Source organism: Ornithodoros turicata, chromosome 10 (genome assembly GCF_037126465.1).
Source record: "Ornithodoros turicata isolate Travis chromosome 10, ASM3712646v1, whole genome shotgun sequence".
Lineage (NCBI taxonomy): Eukaryota > Metazoa > Arthropoda > Arachnida > Ixodida > Argasidae > Ornithodoros > Ornithodoros turicata.
Genome location: NC_088210.1, coordinates 29,425,189 through 29,443,576, shown reverse-complemented (window position 1 = coordinate 29,443,576; position 18,388 = coordinate 29,425,189). Strand labels below are relative to the sequence as shown.

At 46.6% G+C, this 18,388-nt stretch overlaps 1 protein-coding gene across 1 annotated transcript in view; it reads left to right on the top strand.

Moving 5' to 3' along the window:
* Positions 1 to 18,388, top strand: part of LOC135370476 (protein gooseberry-like) — a 46,773-nt gene that overhangs the window by 18,364 nt on the left and 10,021 nt on the right. The window contains exons 2-3 of the mRNA XM_064604226.1: positions 1,142 to 1,314; positions 4,096 to 4,390. Coding sequence (XP_064460296.1) covers positions 1,142 to 1,314; positions 4,096 to 4,390 — 468 coding nt within the window. The remainder of the gene's footprint in view (positions 1 to 1,141; positions 1,315 to 4,095; positions 4,391 to 18,388) is intronic.

The window sequence follows — 18,388 nt, the reverse complement described above, 5'->3', positions numbered from 1 at the left end:
TGACTCGTTGACAGGAGTCATCCATTTTACTGTGGGAAGACGCGACGTGGACTCGCGGTCTTCGTGCACGTGGTCGTTGAGCCTTCAGTTCATGTTGTGCTCGCGATCGGTCGGTGTGTGGTGCTCGTCGCTAGCCTGCTAATGCAGTACGGATACGTTGTAGGGCTACCATTCCATCGTTCAGGAGGTGGGTCATTTCTGCGGGACTTTTTCTTGCGTAACCGTGCTTGATTCGTAGCTTGATTTGCGTCCCGAGGTAATTTAACCAAGACTAAACAGTTACGTATCGCGAGAAAGCCCAGTCTCAGTGCATCTCAATATGGATTGACCGTCTGAATTTGATTAATGCTAGCAACAATATAGACCGGGATTCCCGCCCAGTACAGGGCATTCCTTGATAACGCTGAACTGGAAGCTGCCCGAATCGCAAGGCTGGTCTAAAGCGCATTTCTCGACACGTTTCTTGGAATGGACGTTTCGCCCGAAATGTGACAACCCAGAACTGGCAAAACGACTGACAGGATCTTCGATATAGTGAAGGTGTTGGGACTTTGGGCACCGAACACGAGGGATGCGGCCTTGGCGGCACTTGTGAAATTTGTTCAGAGCTGTGGGATGGATACAACCTTCTAGGATTCTCTGTGCATGATCTTGGGATAACTGTAAATAGTGAACTTCTAATGACCATGTTAATAGTGGACTTCTGAATAGCGAACATGTGAATAGTGAACAGCGAACTTGCGAGGTGAAGTAGAGCACATGAAAAGTATTTTTTTTTGGGGGGGGGGGTGAGAATTTATGTTAGGAGTATAGCAGAACAAGTCGGGAAACGAGTTCAATTTCTCCTCTTTTTTTCCTTACAAACAAACAAACAACTGATAAACGTCATTAGACTTCACTGCGAAAGTGAGACCGTGCTCTTCCATGCTGCTATGTTGCCGGCTCACTTGGCCCAGTTCCAACCCTCAAGCTTGAGATCACAGAGTGAATACCGTGATCTCTGAGCAACCACATGTTGAGACGCACATGAAATGTACTAACCGCAGCACGTGGCTGCTTGTCTGTTGTACTGAGTGCTTAGCACTTGACTGACATGTACGTGGTGCAATCAATTTCAAAGCGATTCTGCCCTTTTTGGCAGGACAAGGTCGCGTAAACCAACTGGGTGGTGTGTTCATCAACGGCCGGCCGTTGCCCAACCACATCAGGTTAAAAATCGTCGAGATGGCCGCAGCCGGCATCAGGCCTTGTGTCATCTCCAGGCAATTACGGGTCTCCCATGGCTGTGTTTCCAAGATACTCAACAGGTATCAGGTGAGGGTACTCTTCGCTATACTTTCTTCGTGTGGTGGGTTGCTATTAGCGCCTGCTATTTGACTCACGAATATGGCAGCGTGTTCACCTTCTGATCCCGAGATCGCGGGTTCGAACCCAGCACAGGACGCCAACAACTTGGTGGCAGGGTACAAGTTGCTTAGATACGCCGTCTTCCGCGAGGGACGTTAAATACGGGGTGCCGTGTGATGAGCTTTCATCGCACATTAAAGAACCCTCAGGTGGGCAAAAGCAATCCACAGACCGACCCCTGTGGCGTCGCTCATGATCCCAGTTGTCTCGCGACGTAAACACCCAATTATTATTAAATATGGCGACCTATTACCCGTATTTTATGACACCCTAAGGGTTCGCCGCGACCAGCCGCGACAAAAATATGTAAACCGAGATCAATTATTCACATCAACAAATGACCGGCTTTGGTCGCAGATTTTTCTCTAAAAGGTGTTCACTGAGGGTCCCAAAAGGGGTAGTACCCATTTTAATGCCGACGGCACCCTGCTTTAGAAGTTACGCTTTTTCACGAAACCTGTTTGAATTTTTTTTAAAATAATGAGCGCCTCCCACTCATTTACACGGTGCGCAGCTTGTAGGCGGTATCGGACAGATACTTGTAAAAGGAGAAGGTTATTCGATTGGTGCACCCGTTCGTGAATTATTTAGCCCGGGGATTTAACTGAAACGCCCTGTATACTGTAAACTGGTTATGAAACTCGAATGAGGGGCGGAGCAAGGGGTTTCGTCGAGGAGTTCATAAAACAGTGCGCAGAATAGGTAACTCCAAACGGTTCATTTCCAAACGTTCCAGTCGCGCATTACGGGCACTGCCATTTTTTCGTGGTCACATGTTTCGTGGGGTTCTCAACGCATTATGACAAGGAAAAGCCCAGAATGCACTGCGTGAGGGAAGTAGGCCTTTTCCCATGGCGACAGCCAATTGCGACAGCCTCGTCGGGGTTGAGTATAGCAGACAAGCGGTACGAAACGCCGCTGTATACTGCACGCTGCCTTGAACCATACGGCTAGGCGGCGAGGTCATCCATTTTTATGACAGAAATATAAGCGAACCAAACGGAAATTTTACGCCATCGTGATGGAAAACGCCAATCGAAACAATGCGCCCCGGATACATCGCCAACGCATCGCCGATCGAAGCAATGCATCCCCGATATATCGCCAACGCATCGCCAATCGAAACAATGCATCCCCGATGCATCGCCAATGCATCGCCAATCGAAGCAATGCCTATCTGTCAATCGTGATCCAAGTTTCCTTTCTGAGAATGCAGACATCCCTGCAGTTGTGACAGTTCCGAAATCGGCGGCTAATGTCGCCTGCACATTTTCCACGTCCGACTTTGCGCTTTCGGCTTGTCCATTGACGGACGTTATTCGTTCGAAAGATTCTATTCTTCGCTCTCCCTCTCATTGATACGAATAAATGATTTCGGAAGGGAACTGTTCGAAAATCCTCTTATAGAGAACCCCTGACTTCTGCGATCAACCGCAAAAGCCAGCTTAAAACCCGCAAGCTTAACCCCGGCTTTCAATCCAACGCGGATAAGCCTCAAAATCGTGGGATCGACCTCCGGCCCCCCTGTTCGGTCTTTTTTCTTTTTTTATATAGTGTGTTGTTGAACGTGTAGCGCCTGGTATGTATATCCGTGATACCCGTAATCTGTATTATAATTCTGGAACATAAAAAGCCGCAGCTTCGCGCGGTTGAAAATTTTACCATCGTGTGGCGACCTCTACATAAAGCTACGGGACATTAGTGACAATACTAGCTTTCGACGCTTGGCAGAAAGAAAGTCGCGGGGCGATTGAGACCTCAGCTGCCGCGGCCGTCCGGAACTCGGGGAGGTTGTTCATTATGGTGCACGGTTTATAACCCGTATACCTTTCAGGTCATTGTGTGGTTGGTTAGTAGCCATGCTTAAAGCCGTGACACTCGCTATAAGCACGGTTTAAAGATTTCCGTTCTTTGCGGCTCGATTATTATGTAAATTATTTCGCGTGAGAATGTCTTAGTTGAAGGAAGCGAGTATAGAAACATAACTTCACCGTAGACCACGCCCACAACCAACTGTCATCCACACTCTTAAAAATGATGGTGGTGGTGAAAGGGTTCGCCGTTGTCGGCCTCACATATGTGGGCAGCGTCACTACTGACATTCTGAGGAATGTGCGTCCTGGGCCGACTTCTAAGGGAACTGTGCCGACATATGTCCGAAAGCGAACTTCACCACATAACACGCTCCTAGCCAACCAACATCACGAGTTATATCGTTCTTTCCCCTGATTTGCTGAATACAAGGGGGCGTAAGCCATTTTTGTGGCATTATGCAGTTCCTCATTGTCACAAAAATGGCGTACGCCCCCGTTTTCATCAAAGCAAGCGAGAGAATGTTGTTATTCGGCATGATGGTTTAGCTAGGAGCGTGCTATGCGGTGAAGCTCTGTTTTTAGAGCGCAGTATGATGTCGTTCTCTTTCCTGATTTGTTGAAAATAGGAAGTGTATGCCTTTTTGTGACAATAAACATATAATAAGTGCATAAATAAACTGCATAAATGTCACATAATGGCGCACGCCTTCCGTCCCCAGCAAATCAGAGGAGAGAACGATGTCATTCGCGATGATGATTGGTTAGAAGTGGGGCTATACGGTGAAATTCTGCTTCAAGAGTGTGCTTGTGCTGCTCATTTGTGACAACAGATAATAACAGTGATTATTCTGATCTGGTCCCCACGCATGCGCAGGAGACCGGCAGCATCCGACCGGGCGTCATCGGCGGCAGCAAACCTCGAGTGGCGACGCCCGAAGTCGAGAAGCGAATCGAGGACTACAAACGGGAAAATCCGGGCATCTTCAGTTGGGAGATACGCGACCGATTAATCAAGGAAGGCATCTGTGAGAGGGCCACGGCACCTTCCGTCTCGTCCATCAGTCGACTTCTGAGGGGCCCTCGAGGCCCCGGTGACGACGATGACGACCCGAAAGCCCCCCACAAGCACTCCATAGACGGCATCCTTGCCGACAAGAGCAAAGCATATGGTAAGTCAATGTTCAATCCCTCAAGGGACGGGCACAAAGTTCCGGTGTTGCTCAGGCGCGTGCGCTGAATTGGTTAACGCTGGTTACTTTTCATTTTTTTCATTTTTGCAAATGTGCTCTTATCCTCGTCTTATGATAGCACGAACAGTATGCTGTGGTTTTTTTAGAGACGGATTGTTATCGGGAATGACGAAGATGAAAGGTGGAGAACTGAGAAGACCAAATTCTATAGACTATAATCGAAAGACCATATTCTGCACCTCACATGTTTATGGAACATTACATGCATTACGCAAACTAAGTAATAGAGTGTGGTGTAAAGGAAGGTGAGTTGATCTTAACTTCATCCAAGAGAACTGGATTAGCACACAAAAAAACTCCACTCGGCAAGTAAACGGGTGAATTAGAGCTATCTTATTATAATTCGCTCATCGTTCATTCGTGAAGTCAATGCTCTTCTAACTGCAACAGACCTGCAGGAGACACTATATAGATCTCCCCCACACCTCAATCTCTATGAACCGACGTCGAACGTGGCCCCATCTTTGTAACTGCTCAAACACTAAACTCAAACACTAAAGCAACACATCCACATAATGAACATCGCGAAAACTTTTCGGGTTTCTTTCCTCTAATGTCAACACTTTTATGTGACATAACTTTCATCTCACCCCAACGTGTCACGAGATATGCCTTTGTTTTTAGCTTTAGTTACACGCACACTCTAAAAAACAGAACTTCATCGAAGAGAAAGGGGGCGTACGCCTTTCTGTGGCAATTTGGATATGAAAATTGCCACAAAAAGACGTACGACCCACTCTCTCATCGAATCAGAAGCGATAACCCTATCATTCGTGGGAATGGTTGGCGGTCAGCGTGCTATGCAGTGAAGTTCTATTTTTACAGTGCAGGCTAGAGAGGACCGCCGCAATCTAAGCACAAACACATCTCGCGCAATATGTACAAACACATTCAAGGCCGGTAACACAGGTGAAAAAAAAAAAAAAAAAACGACTTAAAAGTGCGTATACACTTACAGACTTTACGCAATACACGTATACCCGTATCAATATTTCTCCCCCTGTACTTATCCGACAAACACGTTATAAACGCGCATAACGCTAGCGTGTCGGGCACCACACCCGTTTTCCTTCATCGAAATCTATTAGGCAGAAAATCACAGCAGACGCTACCGGGCATTCACAACCATATAGAGCCCCGACATGCCTGCACGAAGTCAAACAAGCGAACGACATAGCAGCCACCAGTGGGATGGGTGGAAAGGAGGAAAAGCAATCTTATAAGCTCTCCGTGAAAACGTCTTTGTAATTCCGACGTACCGGTCTCTAATTTGGAGGGCGAACCAAACACCTCGCAAACTGGGGAAGGCATAGGGGGAGACGATTATTGGACGGCGCAGTACTTTTCTTAATGGACCACACCCGAGCAGGTAGTAGTGAGTACTTATATACTAACCGGAATAGACAAAGGGAGATCTATACCAGTGTGCGACGTCTAAATTACTCGGCAAATTACGCCGTGCCTGCATGGCACTTTTTTTTTGCCACCATTCTCACGATGTCCACCAGATCTATCCCATATGATTTACGGCGGCCATTGATACGGGAGACGTGTTCGAACCTCGCTTCTTACATCTTCCCGTAGGAAAAAGGATCATATTAATGATCGTGTAGGTCGTGTACGTAAGTGGAGTATGATAGTGAAGGTGGTTTAGCCTTGTTTGAATGTACTTAGGGTACAAAATATTAAAGCCCTTACATAGAAAGCATACACCGTGGAAGTTCAGTTAGGAAATTACAGGTTCGCGACAATTTTCCGACCTGTTCCGCCTGGGGATTTAAAAAAAAAAAGATGTTTCGTTGTATCAAGCGTGTGGAGGGATTTTGATTGCTGTAGGTATGGGGGCATTGGCTGATTATTTCCTCAATGAAGAGGTATCAAATTATAGACAACGGGGTGGGTTGTTAATGTCCAATTTGTGCAGATTCGTTGTTCAGCCTAATCTTAATTCGACGCCGACTATAGAGTCATAAACTTTCGTTCATATTCATCAATGTTCCTCTCTCGTTAAAGTTCACATAAAAATAATTGATTAGTGATTAAGTTTCACTATACGATACTTCGATTACGTATATCTTTCTCAGGTCTGTTGTTGTATCTGTCCAATACACTCTGTAGCACTTTACGACTTGCTGCGTATATTGCTCGGAGCCGGGCAGCATTTGTGAGCAGATATCTCTATACTCTCAGTCCAACTATATATGCTGCATGTGTTACGTAGAGAACATTCTTCAACACAGTGTTCTCAGTCCTGTCCGAAGTCACCCACCAAGTGGCCACCCATTTATATATATATATATATAAAAAGCCGTAACCTATAAATGACTTGTCCTGCAGTGTAATGTACTACACCGATTTCCCTCAAACATGAGTCTTACTTCCGCGCCGTTCTCGAAATATGTATGCCAGCCCCATTAAGCCTTGCAGTATGGCAAGTTCCTCTCATTCCAGGCGGTATAGCACGGTATCGCCTTGAGGAAATCATTTAATGTCTTCCCAAGCTTGCACCTGGAGCGAGCTGCACCTGCTCTTGGCAAGCACGTCTGAGAGCCGTATATTACAGGGGTGTAGATTAACCAATCGAGACTGCGACGTAGGTCATTACGACTGTTTGTTGTGTTTTTACCTCGTGCGACGGCAAAAAGTGACGGCAGCAAGTATAATCAAGCCGGCGCCCCAATCACGCCTAACTCTACCGCGCTTTTACAAATAAGAATGCCACACTCAAAGAAACGGATGAGGAGGGGAGTAAATTGGCAGTCGATTGGGTAACCTGTTTTCTGTTCATTTAATTCGAGACCCTGCGGTGAAATACGGTTTTCGCGTGATAATAGCCGGTGTCGCACAGTCGCCTATATGGGCTCCCACCGCGAAAAACACCGCTTGTGCAGTAACGTCCTTACGTCCCCGAGGAAAGATGGCATCCAGAAAAAAAAAAAAAAAAATAAAAAACAATTTATCAACGTATTGGAAAGTTTCGTTTGTATTGGAATACTGCGTGAGTACCAAGCCATACGCCCCAAGGTACTTACGGGTACACTCTACACTAAGAAAAAAGGGTGTGAAAAGGTGGTATAACTTCTATAGTTACCACCGACTATTAAAAATGAACTTCACCGCATAGCACTCTCCTAGCCAACCATCATCTCGAATCATACCGTTATCTGCCCTGATTTGTTGAAAACGGTAGGCGTACGCTTTTTTTGTGACAATTGTGAGCAGCATACATGTCACACAGAAAAAGGCATGCGCCTCCCGTTTTCAGCAGATCGGGACAGATAGCGATATCATTCGAGATTATCATTGGCTAGGAGAGTGCTATGAGGTGAAGTTCATTTTTAAGAGTGCACCGCGAAAAACACCGCGTGTCCAGTAACGTCATTACGTCTCCTCGTAACCGAGGAAGCACGGCATCCAGAAAGAAATCAATTTATTAACGTATTCGAACGATTCGTTTGTATTGGAATACTGTGAGAGCACCAAGGTACACACCCCAAGGTACACTTACGGGTACACTCTCACTCTAAGAAAAAAGGGGCGTGAAGAGGTGGGAACTTCTATAGTTACCATGTCAACAAAGCGTCTGATAAAGGGTGTAAAAGGGTGGTAAAATAAATTATCATATATCCAAATTGCTGCAAAAAGGCGTACGCCTCCCTCGCTCACCGAATCAGAAGCGATAACCCTATCATTCGTGGGTATGGGTGGCGGACAACGTGCTATGCAGTGAAGTTCTGTTTTGAGAGTGAGGTAGCAGGTATAGAACTTTGCAACCTTTTAGGCACAACATATGCGACAACTATTATCTCCTAACTGCTCCACCTTTTTTTCTAATAGTGCAAGAGATAGAGGAGTAAATTGAAGAGTTAATTACAGCTACAAGTCCCCTATAGGCTCCACTTGATCCCATTTTAGTCTCGTGGCCCTCAGATTTACTCCCCAGTACTGCAAATAGTCCCAAAAGGTTCACATAGACCTCCATGCATTTACTCCCCAAAGGGGCTATGGAATGGTTCGGGCGACGCATGTAGTCCCTAAAACGACTGAAATTACTCCTTCTTTCTTCCACCGCGGGTCATGACGATGGTTACCCCCCTCAACAGCACCTTCTCCCGCCTTATAGCAAATATGATATAGACAGGAAAATATACAGTTCTCCCAAATACGCACAACATCGAGAAACCCTCCTGCTCCACGAGGAACCTTCACAAACCACAGAGACCCCACTCAGCGGCAAGATCAATCACTGTCGCCACTTGCGCGTTCTTATTGATACAACGCTTCCGCGATATCTGCCGATGCAGGCAACCTCCAGCAGGCGGTGCCACCCGCCTCGCTGGCCTTAAACAACAAAGGCCGCGCACTCATCATTCCAGTGTAGCCACCACCGCTTTGTTACTACACGCAGCCGCAGAATCCGCTGTACGGTCAATGTATATCCTTTGTGCCGAGCCACCCAGCAATTCGCACTGCTCTGCGGGCATCAACCGCTTTGTGGCCTCGCAGTGTTCGGCAACATGCGTGGTGACTGATAGGATTTTGCGCGTCATTGCTTCGACTTCATGGGTGGTGATGTCTGTGTAAGCTTTCCAAGAGCGTGCTTTGTTGGGGGAACATTGAGGATATTACGTGATTTTGAGCTCGAAAGCCGAAATAGTTTGTTTCATGTAAGATGCATATATAGAAGAGAGAGAGAGAGCGAACTGGGGCTTCGTGCTCGATGAGGAAAGGGTGCCAATACTGTTTTAAAGCAGCAGCGAAAGTCGTCTCATCCACAAATATTTCGTCTTTAGCTGCGGCCCATTGTGCAACAAACAACTCGCGCTCTTGCACAAGAACGATCACCATACCGTGCAGCCAATTCGTGATAAGTGATGGATCTGCGCACCCTATACAGAAACCCCTCAATTCCTTCAGAGAGGTCGAAAGTAAAGAGAGCGATGTTGACGTCACCTCATGACGTACTGAGGACGCCGCAAATAGCGAAATGCTGTGTCTGGCGGCGACGAATTTTCAGTGGGAACGTCGCAACTGGTCACTATGCTGATGCTACGTCACAGTGATCTCATTACGTCACTGCAGAATGTCTTGCCGGGCTTAGTGCCGCGAAGCAACTGTGACTATGCGCGGATGATGACTATACAGATGTGGAGAGAGAGAGAGGACAGCGGGAAGGAGTGGGGGAGGGGGGAACTGGGATTTAGTGTGCGTCGTGGGCCGACCTCAGAGGGAACTGCGCGCCGACATTCGTCTGGAAAGACTGCCGGAAAACCCAGAGAAAACCTCATGGCCGGTTTTCGAAGGCGTATGCAATACAAAGTGTGATTCACTCCTCCTTTATCACTCCCGTTACTTTCCTTTTATAGGGAGTCGCGTATTAGAGAACGCGATGACAATGTAAATGTTGCTGTAAAGCTTCGACACTTTTCACAATACAGCAGACAGGCTGCTCATTTTTTTCTACAGCCGCCGTCTCTTCTATGTGTCTCGTGCGGGCGGCGCGGACAACTTACCTACCCTCTTTTACTTCTTCTCTGCGTTTCGCACCAACTTGCAGAAATTTACACCGTGTTGCGGCCGACAAGACAGGCGCGGTTCCAGAGGTATGCCCAGGGGTCCCTGCGCAGCCTCACTCACAGCACCCGAATCAGTATAAATACTATTTCGTCTCAATATAGACAATCTTCTTCAGCGTTTTTACTGCCACTTTTATATGAACGCCGTCCGTGTCCTTGTGCCCCCGTGATCCCGTCATGCCAACCTTTTATGTCATCCACTTTCCCACATCCACGTCACGATGTTGGTCTGAGTCACCTCACACCAGTGAGGTTCTTAAATTTTACAGTTGCCGCATGCGTTGTGCACGTGCGCTATATCTGGTGACGGTGTACAACTGCACTCCGCATGTTGTCTTGCCCACGTTTTGCTGATACGTGCACTCAGTTCACATCCTGTTACAAAATTCTGCTCTCTCGTTTTTGTCGACGACATTTTTCTCTTCGTTCATGTTGTTCTCTCGCGTCTTCCAACATATGTCGCACAGGTCAGTTCTGCCCCCTCTGGAACGTCAATGCAGTCCCACTTGATGACAATGCTTACTCATCGTCTAGCATGCCTCATCCCTGTTTGCTATTAAGAATTTTGTTTGCTTGGCATTCCTGCCGGTCGGAACCTGTTCCCTTTGTTGTTTGATGCTGCCAAGGACGTTCGTCAAAGGAAACCCGCCGGCTTTCGTGCTGACCGCTGCTGTGTAGTCCAGATATCAGAGGTGATGATTCTGGTTATATTGGCACGTGCCTCTAATGCGAAAAGTGGATGTGTGCGGCCTCGATTTATCGCGAAACGAAAAGTGTCAAAGTGGAAATTCTCTCTCGAAGTATTCCATATTCTAATACCAATTGATAACGTTAGACCTAAATAGTAACGTACCTTAAAGCTAACATGCGGCGCACCAAGTATAGTAGCAGTATGCAGATCTCGAAAAAGTTCGTGTGAGACAGCGACACGTGAAGTTCAATGCTGTGCGAACAGTAATTTTTAAAAACCGAAGCGAATACGTAGCGAATAGCTATGTAAGCAAACAGATGTACGGCACAGTGCACGCTACATGACAGGGGTATACGAGGCAGCACTCACTGTGTTTTTTGTACGCTCCGATGGAAATTGATGTTCTGAGGCTGGAACACAGAAGAAAGGACAAAACAACACACGAGCCTCAAGTGCCTAAGAACAATGAAAGAAGGCGTTCCTATGCTTACACGAGTATGCTTCCGAACTATTCGAATATATTCGGTTTGGAAAAGGGATGGCTTCAGTTTCGAAGCTCGAATACAGAACAACACGTTCGATTCGAAATCAAAGATATTATTCGCTTCGGTATTCCAAAAATCCGAATATTCGCACACTCCTCCTACACTCTTAAAAATGAACTTTACCACATAGCACGCTTCTAGCCAACCATTATCTCGAATGATATCGTTATCTGCCATGATTTGTTGAAAACGGGAGGCGTACGCCTTTTTTGTGACAATTATGAACAGCATAAGTGTCACAAAAAAGGCGTACGCCCCCGTTTTGAACAAATCAGAGAAGATATCGATATCATTCGAGATGATGGTTGGCTAAGAGCGTGCTATGCAGTGAAGTTCATTTTTAAGAGTGTAGTAATATCCCACGAGCAATGGGGTACGTTTCAATGGCGTTTCACCACCGCGATGAAACACCTCATCTCATCGCCATCATCTATTGTTGTTGTTGTTATTGTTACTGTTGTTCTGCGGCTGCCCTTTCTAGTAGCTGCTTCCCCTTCTTCCGATGAAGAGCGTCCGCGCGAAACGTCAAGCACCCTAAGTATCGTCCTTCCACTTATTTCCCTTTTGGGTACACTAGTCCCAGTTGTAACTCTTGTGTTTCGTGTACCTGGCAGTCCTTTTTTATCGTTCTGACACTTTGCGGCTGCAACAAGGTTGGGAAAACACGGACGGTGGAATGCCGTGCGACCGTCACACAGAGCGGTGGTCTCTGGGAGGACTCGAGCCTGCTGTTACGTGCTTTCGCACGACAGCCGCGCCAAATGAGCCGCACCGAGGGTGGCCCTTCCGAACGTGTGTGCTTCCTTCGCTCTGCTCGTTTACGGTATGCGGAATTCAAGAATGCGTTACGTACACAGGTGTCGGCACGGGAGCTCCCCGGGTCAGCGTCACAGGGTGTCGTTCCTCACGGATTATTTGCGGGATGGGAACAGTCTGCATGGCGCCGATTTACGCTCGCGTAAGAGAGATGCATCGTTCCACATATCCATTTAACTATTAGAGCAGCTGACTATATTCCGATCCTGCGAGTACTATTTTTTTAAAATACGTATAATAAGGGCTCACCTGCGCTTTCGAATTTCATTCCTCTGTACCTCTGTCTTCGTTATTGTCCGTTCTGTGACCGTTTTGCTTGCGGTCCCTAAAAAGCAAGGACAAAATAATTTTAGAATCCGTTTGTTCGCGTACTGCACCGAGAAATAAACGGAAGATGTGGCAAAAAGGAAAGGTTGCATCTTTGGGGATCGTGCCAAAACGCGGTAGCTTTATACGGCCGTCACGTGGCCATATCAGGTGCATGTCACGTGGTCATATTGTGTCATGAGGTGTGCGCCGTCGACTTCATAATATTATGGCTTTCGGATTTAATCGATCTCTTAAAACCGCTACTTTATAAAAAGAACTGTGCTGGGACGAATAGATGGACGACGCGACAAAAAGCACTGCACTTCAACTCCCGCGTTGTTATTTCACATATTGGCTTTTATATCATTCTAAGTTGTCCCTATCCCAGGCTGAAGCCTGCAGAAAGCACGTGGTTGAACTTGTTTGAGTTGTTCTTGAACGCTTATACCGTGAACGTCTCGAATTTTATCAATGTGCTTTACGGAATGTGTATTTACACATTTTCCGCAGGCTTCTAGAATAAGAGAGAAACCGATGTTCTGAGGCTGAAACAACATAGCAAGGGACAGATACAAACAAAGCCTCAAATTGCCTAAGAAATCAACAATGATCGATTCATCGTTGATTTCTTCATAATTCTAGAATAAGCCTCGCTTCATTGAATTTGCAATCTGTTTCATCGCACAAATAATCTCTTATACATATTTCTTATGCAGGTCGTCAGAATACAATGAGAAACCCGAGGTCGACGCATATATTTAGCAAATTATAGGGTAAAGCGTATATAGAGGGATGTATGCAACAAAAGCAGCTATACGGTCGCGCACAATATATACGTCCAATTTCGAGTTTTTCAGTGCGGGAGTCACACGTCGCTGCCTGTACACACACACAGCGGCAAAGCACGAACAAAAGGGAGAAGCCGCTCCGTACATAAAGCGACAAGTATCCGCGAGGCTGGATGTTCCGATTCCATCCCAGCAGCACAATGGGGCCCTCGTCACACGACAAGCCGTCAGGAAGCGGAGTCGGTCACAGTTGCTGGTGGTAACAACACGTATGGGCCCTTAGGCGGCATGTTCTTCGCCGTGCGGGCCGTCAATCAGAAGGCCAGGTGTCTGAAGGAACCAGTTCGTAGCGCCGTTGCTGCTGGAGAAATTGGGGATTAGACCGGACTCTATATAAGCGCGGTCGGTATTATCCTGCACTCTTAATAATGAACTTCACCGCATAGCACGTTCCTAGCCAACCGTCATCTCGAATGATATCGTCATCTTCCCTGATTTGTTGAAAACTGGAGGCGTACGCCTTTTTTGTGACACTTATGCCGTTCGTAAATGTCACAAATGAGGCGTACGCCTCCCGTTTTCAACAAATCAGGGAAGATAACGATATCATTCGAGATGATGGTTGGCTAGGAGCGTGCTATGAGGTGAAGTGCATTTCTAGGAGTGTGGCCCTACACAGGGTGCTTCAGTTAAATCCCCGCGCTAAATAATTCTCGAACCGGTGCACCAATCGAATAACTTTCTGTTTTTACAAGTATCTGTCGGATACCGCCTACAACTTGCGCACCGTGTGAATGAGTGGGAGGCGCTCATTATTTAAATAAAAATTCAAATGAGTTTCTTGAAAAGAACATAACTTCTGAAGCGGGCGCCGTCGGCATTACAATGGGTACTACCCCTTTATGGACCTTCAGTGAACACCCTTAGAGAAAAATCTGCCACCGAACCGAAGCGGGTCATTTGTTGCACTAATTAATTGGTTTCGGTTTTCATATATTTTTGTCGCGGCTGGTCGCGGTGAAACGCAAAAGGACGCTCTTCCACTCCTTTATCCACCAATGAATTACTTCCTTTTGCGCTTCACCGCGAGAAAGAAAGTTCGTCGAATGGTGCACCCGTTCGCGAATTATTTAGCCCCGGGATGTAACTGAGACACCCGGTATAGGGATTCCAGAAAAGTGTCTTTATAGTGTGACCTGACGATATTGCGACTTGGGTTCGACGCGTATCTGTGCTCTGTCATGTGTCAAATGTAAATAGCTGACATCAGTTTCGGTTGCCCGACGCTCCCTACACAGTTTAGGGAATTTGATTCGGTGAAAAGTTCACCAGGTGGCAGTTGAAAGTTGAGTTTCCTGCGAAATTTGAAAGCAAAACTAAAACTACAGACTTTCGCTGTGTAAATGAGATGCCCGCATTGCCAAATGCGGAGAGCCTTGTATTCATGTAACGTAGAGCTCAAATGGATAATTCTGCAGACCAAGACAAGCAAGCATAGCTGAAGTATTCTGAAAATTTTGCGGCTGTCGTATACGTATCAATATTGCATTTTACAATTTTGGTACTGTTTGATGTCCAAACTACATGGTTCTCTACCTTCCCCGACCGACAAGCGCGTGTAATCCAAACAACAACAACAACAGTAAATGAAAGAAAAGTGATGATGACACGGTGAACAGTGTATGCGCATTCATTACAAACCTAGTACCAGACGTAAAAAAAAAAAAAATTATTCGTGTGCTACGAAAGAACATGTTCCAACGTGACGAAGGGTTTACAATTTCGATTCTCGCTTTTTTTCCAACACCTTCCCCGGGTCACCAAATGTATATACTATGAGTTCTGAAACACCATTTCTTCCTGCGTTGCAACCGAGGTACTGGAAACCATTTTACGTAGATCCTTACGGGGAATCCAGTCTATGCCAGAGCAGCACATCTCTTCGACGTTGTGCCCCCTCAAACCAGCGTCTCGGCGACACCAACGCCACATAATAAACAAGTCACCCATCTCTCTTATGAAAAAGAAAGAGGGGGGGGGATATAGAATAAGGCAGCCGACGCTTCTTTGAGCTGGAGCCGCTTTCTTCTCCATTATATTCGGGCACCCTCCGACAAGCCGAAAGATGTGTTGCTTCTACCGGAAAGGGCAAGCATGTACAGCGAGGGTGGAAGAGTATTTCTCGCTTGCCGACCACGTAATTGCATTAATGGAGAGGGAGGAGAAAAATCAATTACCCGCGCGCGGAGCGCGTTGAGCAAACACCGCCACAGCAATGTGCCAAGAAGAACCACTTTATGTATTAACTACATGCCGCGTGCGCCAAAGAACGAGCGCTTTGCGCTTGGGACTGCTTCCTGTGGGACGGATGTGAGGCTATATATGAAGACAGAAGTGACGCGTGTTACTGTTGTTGGAAGAGCGAGGCAGAACTTAGGAACGGGCTTCCGAGTTAAACGCGGTTAAAGTGGATCGAGGTTAGGTGCAAATTCACGAAGTGCAAGATAAGAGATTAAAAAATGACAGCCAAGACAGAAACAGTACGACTGGAATTTGAAAATTATATCTTTCGAGTCGGCAGTCTGTTGAAACACATTGTAATTGACGAATGCTGTGATAGCGAGATCAATCGCAAGTATAATTATACTCCTCCTAATAACAAACGACGCTTTTATACATCGTGAGAAAAGCCCTCACACAATGAGTCTTTCTTATCGGAGCACATCAATGCTGCAGACGTCGATATAAAGGACAGTTATTATGCAATGACTTTTAGTCAAGCGATCCTTTCCTTCGTGTTGTTTAACTCCTTTCTCCTTCGCTGCCGACGCCCACTTGAAAGGAAGAGTCGTGACTTCCTCATTATTTCGTCAGCACGGAAGGACCTTCGCTCTGAAAACTTGAGAACGTAGAGTGACTATGACGCGATGTTGCCTTGCACGAAAGGTACAGCAGCAATTACCGAAATTAACTCTTCTAAAGAGTTACTCTTTAGTCGTTACCCACAAGGACGGAAAGATACGTGTGCTATCTCGAACGATATTACGACACATGGGGTGTACAATCGACACAGGAAGAGTCAAACAGAGTGAACATATATAGTGTGCCTGAATACCAAGAATTTTATCGTATGCCTCTGGAACTGCTGGTACGAAGCAGGTAGCTGTTACTGCCCTTGCTCATAGGTCCGAAGAAATGCATGAGAACTATACTGTCAGCTTGTCAAGCAGTATATTGCCAATACATTGAGATTAGACTCGTTGCTCTCGCTTTAATTCCTTCTAGTATTTTCATCCTTCGTTCATCATCTTCATATAATGTTCCACGTGCAATGGGGTAGGGTACAGCACCACCGCGGTGAAACACCCCATCTCATCGTCATCACCTATTGTTGTTGTTGTTGTTCGTTGCTCTTGTCACCTAGCTTACACGAAAGTAAGTTTCGCGTAGATTCCTTGGCCACACACGCTCTTAAAAACAGAACTTCGTCGCATAACACGCTTCTGGTAGCCAAACGTCATCCCGAATGACGTCGTTATTTATATTTATTTATTTATTGTTATTTATATTGATTATCACAAAAAAAGTGTACGCTCCACAAATCAGGTGTGATAACGGTACCATTCCGTGCAATGGCGGTGCAATTTGTGAAATGGTCGCAATGCGACTTTTCGTCGCGTTTGATCCCCGTACATAAACATTACTAGCGTACAGAGAGCAGCATATCTCTCCCGCCTGCCACACCGTCTCCGTGCCGAACGTAACGCGTACAGAAGTCAAGCACGTAGTACATACTTAGAAGTCGTATTTGTATACGTAAATACATAGCCAAAGGCGGAAGCAGCACTGCATGGTACACGAAAACGACAGTGAGTCAGCAGCAACAGCAGCACATCCAAAGAAGAACAGCGATGGAGCCGCATATTGATGGATCTCAAGAGAGGCGTCTTTGAGGCCCCAGGAAGATACGAGGGGGTCGCGCGGGCCAGGGTCAAATCGTGACGACGAGGGAAAAACGTTCTTGCAAGGCGGCAACGTGCATGCAAGGAGGGGCTGCCGCCGCCGCCGGGGCTAATAATTTAATTTGAGGCTGCCGTAGTAATTAATTTGACCGCTGCCGCCGCTGATGTCGCTGCAGTCGGTGATGAGGCGCGTTCAGCGGTTGTTGCATTGCACGAAAGGACATCGAACGATAAGCTGTCAGTGTCGCCCATTTGGTCTGCGCTGAAAAGGAATTCATCACGGAAAGCACCTCCAGCGTAAAATGAGAAAGTATATACTGGAGATGTCCAGAGGCATCGCTCTTTTTGTGCAGACACTTATTCCACGATAAAACAATGGTTCTTTCATGTTTTTTTATAGACAAAAGGAACTACAGTTTCCTATGTCAATACTTCAAAGGAAGTGTTCCCCATCGAAAGCCGTAGCTAGCTCACTGAAGCTTAAAAAAAAGAATGTATCGTCAAGCGAAGTGACACACGGCACCTCGTACTTGTACCCTGGCGTCTTGCACCACGCCAACATTTTGGTAGACTGAGTTGTCCGCAACCTTGCGAACATTAAGTGGGTACGTTGCCAATCCACGGAGACCTGTCGCAAGAAACGTCACCAGACAACTCATCTCCGCTGCAGTGCATGTAACGACAACCGTATGGATTCTCTCTTATGTGATACCTAAAAGCAAATGCTTTTAATAGCCTACACATGGCTTAAAGTAGAAGCTTTACATGGCCAACCACCGCGTAGGTCCGTCCGTAGCTTAATAGGTCACATGACACGACGTCGTTGCCAGACTGTGCTTTCAAGGAACGTTCCGCGAAAAAGTTACCGACGACGACGGCCCCTGCTATACTGCGTTTGGCACAGCGCCCAACGATGCAAATATTTGTTTTGATGCACCGATAAATGGGACGTCCGCGCGACCACGCTTCAACAACATGAGTGTCTTGTTGTGTCGCGCGCACTCCGACACCTAAAAAAACACAGACCATGATGAAGAATTCAATACTCTAAAACTCGCCAACTGACAGCCATAATTTCGCAGTAAAACAAACGCCGCATCCCCACAGACAGCCATGGACTTAAGGTCCTGTCTCATTCATGGAAGCAGCGCGGCGTCTGCAAAAGCGCACACGTTCTGGGCCATCGGGGTCGCAGGGGTCAGCCTAACTTGGAAACGCTTTAATGAGCGT